This window comes from Nuphar pumila, chromosome 7, assembly GCF_984573655.1.
Source record: "Nuphar pumila chromosome 7, dmNupPumi1.hap1.1, whole genome shotgun sequence".
Classification (NCBI taxonomy): Eukaryota; Viridiplantae; Streptophyta; class Magnoliopsida; order Nymphaeales; family Nymphaeaceae; genus Nuphar; species Nuphar pumila.
Window position 1 is genome coordinate 29,329,807 of NC_143255.1, and position 11,926 is coordinate 29,341,732.

At 40.7% G+C, this 11,926-nt stretch overlaps 1 protein-coding gene across 1 annotated transcript; it reads left to right on the forward strand.

Moving 5' to 3' along the window:
• The first annotated feature begins 10,708 nt into the window (after nucleotides 1-10,708).
• Nucleotides 10,709-11,104, forward strand: LOC149831694 (uncharacterized). Its single transcript, XM_090013068.1, has one exon. It carries the CDS (start codon nucleotides 10,709-10,711, stop codon nucleotides 11,102-11,104), a length of 396 nt encoding a protein of 131 aa, XP_089869194.1.
• The last annotated feature ends 822 nt before the right edge of the window (nucleotides 11,105-11,926 follow it).

Genomic DNA, 11,926 nt, shown 5'->3' on the forward strand with positions numbered 1-11,926 from the left:
TTGGTAGGGAATGACGCTTCGACCTATTGATCAGGGGTGTAGCTAGGATTCATGTGAGGGGGGGGCAAACAGGGTTTTCGCAAAAAAAAATTATTTGTGTGATAGTGGGGGGTTCGGGGGCAGCGCCCCCGAAAAAATTTTTTTTTGAGATAAAATAAAAAATGGCTACAATTATTAATAAAAATCTATTTCATATGGACAAATCAAACTATTTGCTCCAGTCAGGGCTGGGCTAGGACTGGGCTGGGCTAAAAAATGGATAAAAATCTATTTCATATGGAATCAGGGCAGGGCTAGGACTGAGCTTTTAAAAAAAAAAAAAATTTTAACTGTTGCTACACCCCTGCTACTGATGGATCGAAGAAACAAGACGAAAAAATAAAAGGAGAAAAAACAGCCACACACAAAAAACAAGGATTTTACGTGGTTTAGCAATAATTGCTTGCGTCCACAACCATACTGGGTCTTCTTCTTTATTGATTGGGATACGCAACAATGACGAGGATGCTTGGAGAAGTTTAGGAATTTTACACGGAGTCTACTAGTATTGTTGGATACAACAAGGAATATAGAGTAAAATTACATAACTACTCTCCAGGTAAGAAACTGGCTCCACACTCCAACAATTAGGTGTAGGTTTGGCCCTTGATCTGCCTGTCGGGCTTTAAGTGCAGATCGGCCCATAGATGGCCCGGCCCGTTTACTAATGAGCCGGGTTTTGGTCTTGTTCTTAACGGACTCGGGTTTGAAGAGAAGCCCATGGCCCGACCCATTGGTTCAACGGGCCAATGTGAAGTGGGTCGGGTTCGGCCTAGCCCCACCCAAATCCATTTGTAAATAATAATAATTAACAAGTTCCCAACTTCTCATGTATCCAACTAATTATCTTTTTAGTTTTTGGAAAATTAATATAATTAAGTAAGTAAATAATAATAATTACCAAGTTACAATGCAATGGTTAATTTTTTAAAATTTTATATTGTTAAAAAAATAATAAATAACTCAGGCCCATCGAGCCAGGCTGGGCCTAAAATCTTGGCCCAAACCTGGCCCACCCCATTGCCCACCCTTACTTCTTGCATCTAGTTAAATGTGGAAACTAAGACCAAACTAATTGATCACGCTTGAGTGTTTGGCCACTTTCAGGGAAACAACTGGACCTGATGCCTGTCTGATAAATATGTGTGGACAACGTTGCAGTATTTCTTAGATGTGTTTCATCAAACCGCAGTCACAAATCCTGGAACTGGGAAATTCTCATTAATGGCAAATTTTGTGATAAATTAAAAAAAAAGTCTTGTTTCTATACATAAACTAACTTCTAAATAAAGAAAATGTGAAAAATATAGATACAAATTATAACTACATTATAGTTGTATTTTTTTTTTAAAGGCAAGCTGGGGTTAGGCAGACCCTTACTAGTTATACAACTATGCCATTAGGTTTTGAACCTGCAACGTCCCAACACAAGGTGGCGTGCACTAGCTGAGCCCCCTTTGGTAAAACCACATTATAACTGTCGTGCTTATCATACTGTGATGAATTCAGAAAATCGGCAATGCGCATTTGTGCCATAACATCAAACAGAAAAAATCAAACCTGATCTTTGAGCCTTAAATATGTGGACAGGGTCATTTGTTGGTGCAATGGTAAAGCGTTTGGGCTGTCAGTGTGAAAACACTGGCTCGAGTCTTCAAGGCATCCACTTCTTGCAAAAAACTTAGCATGCACCACCCAGCACCCTGAAGTAGAGGACCACAAGGTGTGGTCCTTTAGGTCTAGTAGAGCTGGTGCACATACTCAACAAGATAAAAGAAAGAGATTAATCTGTTTGCGATGCATTTGGTGGCTTATCCGATAGCATGGCATGTGCTGGACAGTGAAGTTGATGTAGAGATGGATGAGAGGGTACAAGAGAAGGCTGGTCTAAGACATGAAATGTAAACTAGAGCCTACCACGTGCATCAGCTTGAGACTTTGTGGGCACGACGAAAAAGAACTCTTCTCTAACAAAAGGACAAATTGATCAGATGGAGCACTCAAAATTTGGCTAGACAAAGGAGTTAATGGCTCCAAGAAATTAGTGAAATTGCCACAGAGAGAGAGAGAGAGAGACGTTTCAGTTAAAACGTGTATTCGATTAAAAAAAAAATGAAGAAGATATTATTAAAGAACTTGAAGTAAACTTCGACATGTTTCTTTTCTTGATAAATTGGAACTGTGTTTAGTAAAAGTGAAACTTAGTGGCCATGACCTTGGGAATTTAGTGGAAAATAAAATCACAGGGAATACCTGCTTAGGAATTAAAAAAAAAAAAAAATTCTTTCACTCGAATGTAACAACAAAAGTGATGAACATAAGAAAGTAGTAGGGGAAGAGAAATCTTTGATATCTCCTAAGAAATTGATGCATTATTATTATTATCATTATTTTTTGCAACTAAGGAATACCACCTCACTCACTTGCAAGCCCATTGATGTAAAAAAAACACAGGTCCTCTTACCCAACCCAGCTTCGTCTGGCAAGGGACACGCATAGATTTAGATTTCGAAATCTATGCATTATTAACAACAAATAATGCAAGCCTCTGCTCAAAAAGGATCGCATGGGTTTCATCTTATGTCAATCCTAGCCCTCTGGATGGCTAAGATCAGTCTACATCCAGATGAAAATGTGGACAAATCCTGGCCGTTGATTGGATGGTTAGGATTGAATGTAGGATGGAACCCATCTTATGTCAAATGATGGGATCCGTACTTGCAGGTGCTTCAAGTTTGGTTTCTTTTCCTTGATAATGACTGTTTTAAGCTGCTTGCACCACATAATGGCATCAACAGTATATTGCCTTTCAAGACATGTACTTTAACCTGAATTTACTTTCAAAACGGTCCACGGAATCAACCAATTCAGGCTCGAATTGAATCAAGCTGAATTAGTTAATTTTATTTTTTTTAATTCTAAAAAATATGGAACAAAAGGGACGATTCTAAAAGAATAACGATAGATAAGGAAACCTGCTTAGACTCACACTTCTTTCGTGAGTGCAGGGTTAAATCATATTAAAGCATTTGTGAGTGTCATCCAATATACAGTGGTTACAAAAAATCGATAAACACTTACAAATTGAGATAAGGTGAGATCACTTTAAAGGATTACAAATGACTACATTAGAGGAGACGGTTCAAGGATTGTTGCTACATTAGAGGAACCGGCCTGCTTAATGTGAGGAGCCAACCTACATTAGAGGTACCGGCCAACTATATTAGAGGAACCGTGAGTCGATAACTGTGGTAACTCCAAATTTCAACCTAGAGGTTTATCACTTGAAATTATCGGTTCTTGTATGCTTATCTTATCACGCTCCTGCAAGCTCAACGGGAGAAGGCTGCACGTTGAGCTTGTGACGAAGATTGACAAAATGCACAAACAGGAGCAGTTTGGTGAGACCATTTGCAAGCTAGTCATGAGAGAAAATAAATTGAATTTGAAGGTGGCCCTTGTGAATGTAATCACGAACAAAGTGAAAGTCAATTTCAATGTGCTTGATTTGAGCATGAAAAATAGGATTGGCAGCAAAGTAGAGCTTCGATATTATTGCACCATAACACAGGGGGTGCACGAGGAGGAAACCTGAGTTCATAGAGGAGAGAGTGTAACCAAAGTAGATCAGAGGCAACGCAGGCCATTGATTTATATTCAGCCTCGGTACTCAAGCAAGCCACATTTTTTTGCTTATGAGATGACCAAGAAATGACATTAGGACCAAGAAAAACAACAAAGTTGACAGTAGATTCTCGATCATCGGAACAGTCTGCCCAGTCTGCATCCGAGTAGGCACTGAGCTGAAGAGAGGAGGAGAATTAAAGGAAGAGGTCATGATGTAAAGTCTCCTTCAAGTAACAAAAGATTTGTTTGACAACAGTCCAATGAGCATCAATCGATTGATGCATATTCTGACAAACCTTGTTGACAACAAAGGCAATGTTAGGACGAGTAAGAGAGATATTGCAGGCAACCAACAATGTTGTGATAAAGTGTGGGATCCTGGAACAACAGAGAGTCATCTTTGGATAACTTGGAGGAGGAGCCCATAGGAGTAGAAACGGGTTTGGTGTCAACCATGGAGGTTCACTAAGTAGATTGAGAGTGTAGAGTCATTGAGAGAGGGTTACGCCAGCAGAGGAATATAACACTTCGATGCCAAGAAAATAACTAAGCCGCCTAAGATTCTTAATAGAGAAAGCCACACCAATATGAGAAATAAGGTGAGAGATCTTCAAGGAGGAGTTGTCGATGATGATGATGTTGTCTACATAAACTAAAATATAGATAATAAGACCACCTTATTAGAAAATAAAAAGAAAAACATCTGATTGAGAAATAACAAAGTCATGAGAGACCAAGTAAGAGCTGAGGCACTGGTACCAGGCCCGCAGAGCCTACTTGAGACCATAGATAGCGCAATCAAGCTTACAAACATGACGAGGAAATTGGGAATGCACAAAACTAAGCGGTTGGTTCATATAAACGTCTTCATTCAAGAAGTCATTAAGGAAGGCATTATTGAAGTCCAGTTGATGGATATGCCACTTAAATAAGACCACAAGAGACAAAACCATGCGAATGGTGGTGGATTTAAAAACAAGACTATAAGTCTTAAAAAAATCAATCCCTTTCTCCTGATGAAAGCCTTTGGCCACAAGACGAGTCTTATAACGAGTAATAGAACCATCTACATATCGTTTGATGTGATACACCCACTTAGAACTAACAACATTTAACTGTGGATATGGAGGAACGAGATGTGAGGTGCGATTTTGCAAGAGAGCAGTGTATTTATCTTCCATGGCAGAGCGCCAATGTTGATGCTTGATGGCTTGCTTGTAGGTGGTGGGCTCAGGCTTAAGAAGTTGGGCATTGAAAGCAGTATAAGCAATGGGGTATAAAGACGCAGAGAGAGATTTGGGTTTAAGCGAACCCGTCATGGAACGGGCTACCATCTGATGAATGTGATTAGGAGGACGGGCTATAGGCTAGACCGAGACGAATGGGACAGACACAGAAGGCACCAATGGGTCAGGAGAGACAAAAACGACTATAGGAAAACTGGGTGAACAAGGTGCAGTGAGACCTAGGGTAGGAGACGCTGGGGAGGAGGAGGGATCAGACGGGTCAGGCACAGGGTTGGTAGCGAGTGATGGGGTTATAGAATCAGAGGAGGGTGAGGGATTGACCAAAACCATCATGAGGGAAACACCCTACTGCGCAAGATCGGGCTCAGAGACAGGAGAGGAAAGATCGGGTGGAGCAGAGAGAGACTCGTCAAAGAGCACATGACGAGTGACATAGGTGCAAGAGGTTGGAGGATAAAATCAAATATAACCCTTATGATGAGGAGGGTAACCGAGAAAGATAGAAGATTTGGTTTTCGGATGGAACTTGGTGAAGTTGTAGGGGGGCACAACGGAGTAGAAGACACATCCAAATACACGAAGATTGATGATAGGCAAGGGATTGGTTGAGGATAAGTTCACAAGAGGTTTTATGGTTAAGTACTAGTGTAGGTAAACGGTTGATAAGATAGACCGCGGTTCGAAAAGCATCAACCCAGAAGCCGTAGGGTAAGGAAGCACCATTTAAGAGACTGAGACCCATTTTCACAACAAGCATATTCTTTCACTCAATCAGTCTGTTTTGTTCGGGCATGTGGGGGTAGGAGAAGCGATGAAAAATACCATTGCTTTGAAGATAAGTCTAGAATTCACCACTAGTGAATTCACCACCATTATCGGATTAAAAAGATTTAATGTAAAACCCAACTTGACTTTTCATAATAGATTTGAAACCTTTGAAGCAGTCAAACACTTGAGATTTGGGTTTTAAAGGAAAGAACCATGAAAAATGACTAAAATCATCTACAATTAAAAGATAGAAACGAAAACCTTCACAAGAGATAACAAAAGTGGAGCCCTAGACATCGACATACAAAAGTTCAAGAGGTTGTGAGTTGTATGATAAGGAACATCCAAATAAAAGTTTTCTGGATTTTCCAACAAGACAGTGTTCACAAACTGTGGTACTCTTATTATTATTAAACGAAACACTATAAGAAACTTGTGTATTAGCGACGACCTAAATCCATTGCTAATCTGTCGCTAAATGGTTTAGCGATGGATTAGCATCAGATTAGCGATGAATAACTTTCATCGCAAATTTTCGATGCTAAGTAGTGACAGAACTTATTTGTCGCTACTTTCGATGCTAATTTGCGATGGATTAGCGACGAACATGATCCATCGCGAGTCCTTTGCTATTTTAAATTAGCGATGGATAATATCCGTCGTTAAATTTAAAAAAAAAAAAATTAAAAATGCTCTGCCGGCATTCTCCGGCAGAGAGCAAATTTTTTTGCACAGAACCAGCGCGTTCCAACGTCAGGACGCTCTTCCGCAGCGAGCCAATCACGGTGGGAGAAGGGGCGCGGGCAGCCGCAGGCGGCCGATCGGGCGAGGGAGAATGACTCCCTCTGGAAGGAGACCGACAAGCTCTGTGTCGACGGCCAGAGGACCTCCAGCGCCCGCTTCACAGAATAAACTGTCGGTGAAGGAGTGGACACACGGGAGGGGGTAGAGAAGCGGCGCTGATCGACCGACTGTGAGCTTTTCGGGGTCGTAGTGGAGACGTGATCCGGCGAGGGAGAGGCGGGATGGGCGGTGGAGACTGGCGAGGGGCACCGTCGAGAGGATGAGGATGGCACGGAGGAGAGGTAGCGGGAGGAGGAGGACGGTCTGGGGGCTGACGCCAATCACGCTCGGAAGGCCTCAGACGAGGGAGAGACGAAATGGGCGGTGGAGACCGGCAAGGGGCACCGCCAGGAGGAGGAGGACGGCGCGGGGGAGAGGTAGCGGGAGGAGGAGGACGCTCGGAGGGCCGACGCCAGTGTCACGGCTCGGGGGGCCGCTGCGCGTCGTCAGAGGAAGGGCGGTTTAAATCGAACAGGGGGAGGAAAAAACTGATGGAGGAAAAATTAGCGACGGAATTAGCGTGGGAATTTTTTCGTCACTAATCCGTCGCTATTTAGCGACAAAAAAATTCCCTTGCTAATTCTGTCGCTAATTAGTATTTTTTTGTAGTGTTTGGGCGACGAAAAAAATTTGTCACTGATCCATCACTAAGTAGCGATGGATTTAGCGAGAGAAATATTTTCGTCGCTATGTTTGCAAATATTTTGAATGTTAGCGACAAATAGTTTTCTCTTGCTAATCCGTCGCAAATTTGCGACGAAAAAAATCCGTCGCAAATTTCTGTCGCTAATTAGCATTTTTCTTATAGTGAAATAGCATTATTAGTTTTAAGGAAAGAAACAATCTTCTTATTTGCATGCCCGAGACGCTGGTGCCAAAGATCAAACATAGTTGGAAGTCCTGCATAGGCTGCCATCATTGAGGTGCTACTCACCTTAATTAGGAAAAGTACCGTGGTGGTTTTCAGTCCCTGAAGAAGAATCTTGCCTGTCTATCAATCCTTGACAAAAAAGTCAAATGGAGTGAATTTAAAAACATAATCATTATCCTCCGTGAATTTGCCCACAAACAATAAATTTTTGGCAATGTCAGGCACGTGAAGAACATTCTTTAAATCAAATGTAGAGTCTTTAGAAGATAAAACCAAATCACCAACATGAGAGATGGGTAACGTCTTACCATTTTTTATCATAATGGAGTCATTGCCCTGATAGAGGGATTTGTTTGCAAACTGTTGATCATCCATAGTCAGATGATTAGTGGTACCAATGGTCATCAATCGGTGATTGTAATGACATAGCCAAAAAAGTTTTGAGAATGTCCTAACAGTTTTTCGCAACATGACCTTGCTTGCCGCATGACTGACAAATGACATGACCCCATTGTATGTTGGGGGGTTGATTAAAGTTTCCTGAGGGACCCCTACCCTAACCACGACCTTGATTCCAACAACCCTTATAGAGACCACGTCCATGGCCTCTTTCTCGGGAGGTCGTAAAGGCAGTTTGAGATGATTCTTAGTTTTCCACCTGTTTGGGATGAAGCATGGTGACCTTCCTTTCCTGATTGATCATGATATCATACAAATCAGCAAATGAGTGACGAACAACTCCGGTGATAATGGAGGTAACAAAGCTCTCATATTCGGTGGGAACACTGTTGAGAGAGATTTACACGATATCGATGTTGCCAACAAGACTATTTGCAGCAACAAAAGAATCAACCAAAATTTTGATTTTATTTACATAGGTGTCCATGTCTATGCTTTCTTTCTTAATGAAGGTAAGATTTTTCTTCATGAGCATAATCCTTAGTGGCGATTGAGAACTATGAGACTTCTCTAGCACGACCCATGCTTCTTGTATAGTTTTGGTTCTCATAATTTGGCCAAGCATCGACTCAAAGACTGTAGCTTTGATCCAACTTAAGGCAAGTTGGTCGGACTTGCGCCAAATGTAAAACGTGAGATTTGCTTCTTGTTTTCCGCCTTCTGAGAGGACAAACTCGGGAGGTTCAGGAGATGAGCCATCTACAAATCTAAGAAGATCTTGACTCATCATGACAGACTCTAGTTGAGATCTCCAGAAAAGATAGTTTTCTCTGTTCAACTTGATTGATACAAGACTTGCGATGACATTCCACTGGGTTGCGGCAGTGCTGAAAACCATTGAAATGCTCAGGAGAGCTTCAAGCTCTAATACCATGAAAGAATAATGATAGATGGGGAAACCTGCTTAAACTCACACGACTTTCGTGAGTGCAGGGTTAAATCATATTAAAACATTTGTGAGTGGTTATCCAATATACAGTGGTTACAAAAAATAGATAAACACTCTTACAAATTAAGATAAGGTGAGATCACTTTACAAGATTACAAATGACTACATTAGATGAGACAGTTTAGGGATTGTTGCTACATTAGAGGAATCGACCTGCTTAATGTGAGGAGCCAACCTACATCAGAGATACCGGCCAACTATATTAGAGGAACCGTGAGTCCATAACTGTGGTAACTCCAAATTTCAACCTAGAGGTTTATCACTTGAAATTACCGGTACTTGTATGCTTATCTTGTCATATTCAACCTCGATTCAGCCCGATTTGGGTTGATCTGAGCTGAATCAGGGTTGAATCAGCTGAATTTTTTAGGTGGGCTTGAACCGAATTTTGGCTGACTCGATTTTAATTGGCTCATTTAGGCCGATTAGATTCACTCCAATTCTGATAACACTGCTTTGAAGTTGAAAGGGAGAACTGTGTTCCGCTATAATTGCACTACAATAAAAGGAAAGCAAAAGAAAAATAAAGTGCCATTCATTTTTTTAATCATCGACTTCCAAGGGGTACTTTAGGCATTCTTAAAAGTTGAAACCTCAAATATGTCTGTCATCATTATGTAAAAACTCAATCTTTTTTTAGGGTGTATCATTCAGTAATTTAGCTATAATCTTATTGTTTGCTATGCTTCTGATTATTCTCTGTAATTTGCTACCACATTGGGATGAAAAAAGACAAAGGCCCCACTAGTGAAGAGTTCTTCATGATAAAACGCATCTTACTAATAAAGTTACAAGTGAATAACATCAGAAAATACAGAGGATTTGGACCCGTGCAGGAATCAAATTCCCAATCCCAACAGTTTTAAATGCAGGAAAAGGCCACCCATGAGGCCCCCAGCATCCCTGGCTCAGTTTCCAAACCTACAGAACAGGGAAGAAATGAAGGGGTAGATTTTTCAATTTACAAACTGCTTTCCTTTGTTGCTCTCTCTCTCTCTCTCTCCTATATAAATGCATGCTCCCTTCTTTCTCGTAAGAACTCCATACCCTCACAAAGCATAACCTTTGCCAATTCAGAGGACCCATCTCAGAAAGGAACATCTGAAAGAAGTGAAAGCTCAAAACCTTGCTGCTCTAGTACTTGGTTCTTCTTTGTCATTGTGAAAATTTGCTAGGCATGAACTAGGCATTCTCTTTTATTTGTTGAAAATGTTTTCTTCTGCTCTTTTTTCTATATAAATTCTCTCCTTGCTCACCTGTGAACTCTCTACTTACAGAGAACACGGACTATTATTATCTCTCCTTCAAGAAGGTTTTGTTTTAAAAAGAAACGCCAAAAAGAAACCGAGTGAAAATCTTCAGAATTTTGAGTGGTAAATTTTTTTTCTCCTTGATATTGACCTTTGAAGCTTTGGTGATCTGTTTTAATTTATTGATTTTTCTGGGGAAGGATATGTATATTACTGTATTTCATCTATCTGTGAACCCCTAAACTTTTAAAACACACATCTCCCTATTCCAAGAACCATTTCATTTGACAAGTGCTGAAAGAAAACCCAAATTCAAGTCTTTTGTCTTACCAATCATTGGAAGCTTATAGTAATTTGATTTTATATATTGCCACAGAATTTGTTGTTTATATGTAGATTCAATAGTTCCATCTGAACTCATAAAAAAAATCATCACAACCTAGAATTCTTTCAAATCGAAGGACCCATTTCAGTTTTTCTCTTTTGTTTGTTGCTGATCACAATCCCCTGATGGTTACAGAGTTTGACAGGTATCCAACATGAGAAAAACAACTTTGATCATTTCAAGGCACTAAGATCTCTATCTTACCTCTGGTGCTCCAGTTCTTTACCAGAAAAGCATCTTATAAGTACCAACCTTTTGTCAGAATTCTCAATGGAGATTGAATTGGTAAAGTGTGAGTGCTGTGGGCTCAAAGAGGACTGCACCCAGGAGTACATCACAGAGGTGAAGGCAAAATTCATTGGGAAATGGCTATGCGGGTTGTGTGCAGAGGCAGTAAGAGATGAAAACATCAAAGGAAAGGCCACATGTGGGATTGAAGAAGCAATCAAGGCGCACATGTCGTTCTGCAGGAAATTCAAGTCGAACCCGGCCGTGAAGGTCGCCGAAGGCGTGCGCCAAATGCTGAGAAGAAGATCAGGGGAGGCTTCCTCAACCAAGAAGCTCCTGAGGTCTACCACTTCACCACAAATGTGCCAAGATAGACGTTCATCATCCCCTACTGCACTCTCAAGTACAGCAGGTTTCCTTTCTAGCTATGCTAGATGATGGGGGTGAAGGCGGCGGTTCTCTATGTTTCTCTTGCTGTGTACTGCACTCTTGATCAGAATTTGTGTACAGAAATCATTGGTTTCGAGTTTCAACTGAGCCTTGCTTCTATAGTTTCTTCTTATTATTATACCAATTGATTTATTTAGGAGCTCAAATCAAATTTTTCAGGTTGAAATGAGAAAACAGAAGATTTGCTTTCCTTGTTTGATGAATGATTGAAACCACAGCAGACTTGGCTAGGCACTCGGCTTGGTCTTGGTTGACACTTGAAAAAGCTGTCTAGCAAGCTAGCTCCGTCAGTTTCTTCTCATCATTTGAGTCTCATGCTAAATAGCAGCTTGTGTAAAGCCTAAGGCTTGCAATGGCTCAGGCCTGGCCATCAACAAAATGTAGTGCTGTGAATCATATTACTGAGCTGTACCAAACATCGACAATTGCAGCCAAAAGCATTGCATTTTCAGTGTTTTCACCATTCTATGGATTCTCTCCACTGTTTGTACCACATTGGTAATATTACATGAATTGTGACTAGGTTTCATGAAGGCCTTACATAGGAACCATGCTTTTACTAATATTAGACACCTTGGAGCTCATGATTTGAATTAATTTTTACATGAAGTTCAAACGATCATTGAAACCTATATCTAAATGATGCATACACATCACAATTTTTACATGAAGTAAACAAATTGATTGGCTTTAAGTTAAGCATGTAAAAAAAAACTAGCCACGAATTAGTCGTATTTATCATTTATAGACCATTTAATCCCTTCAGCAAGTTGCATTTAAACTTGCTGGTTTAGCAACTTCTCTCAATGG

Excerpts from the sequence above, each read along its gene's own strand:
- LOC149831694 (XM_090013068.1), top strand. The coding sequence starts at position 10,709 with ATGGAGATTGAATTGGTAAAGTGTGAGTGCTGTGGGCTCAAAGAGGAC.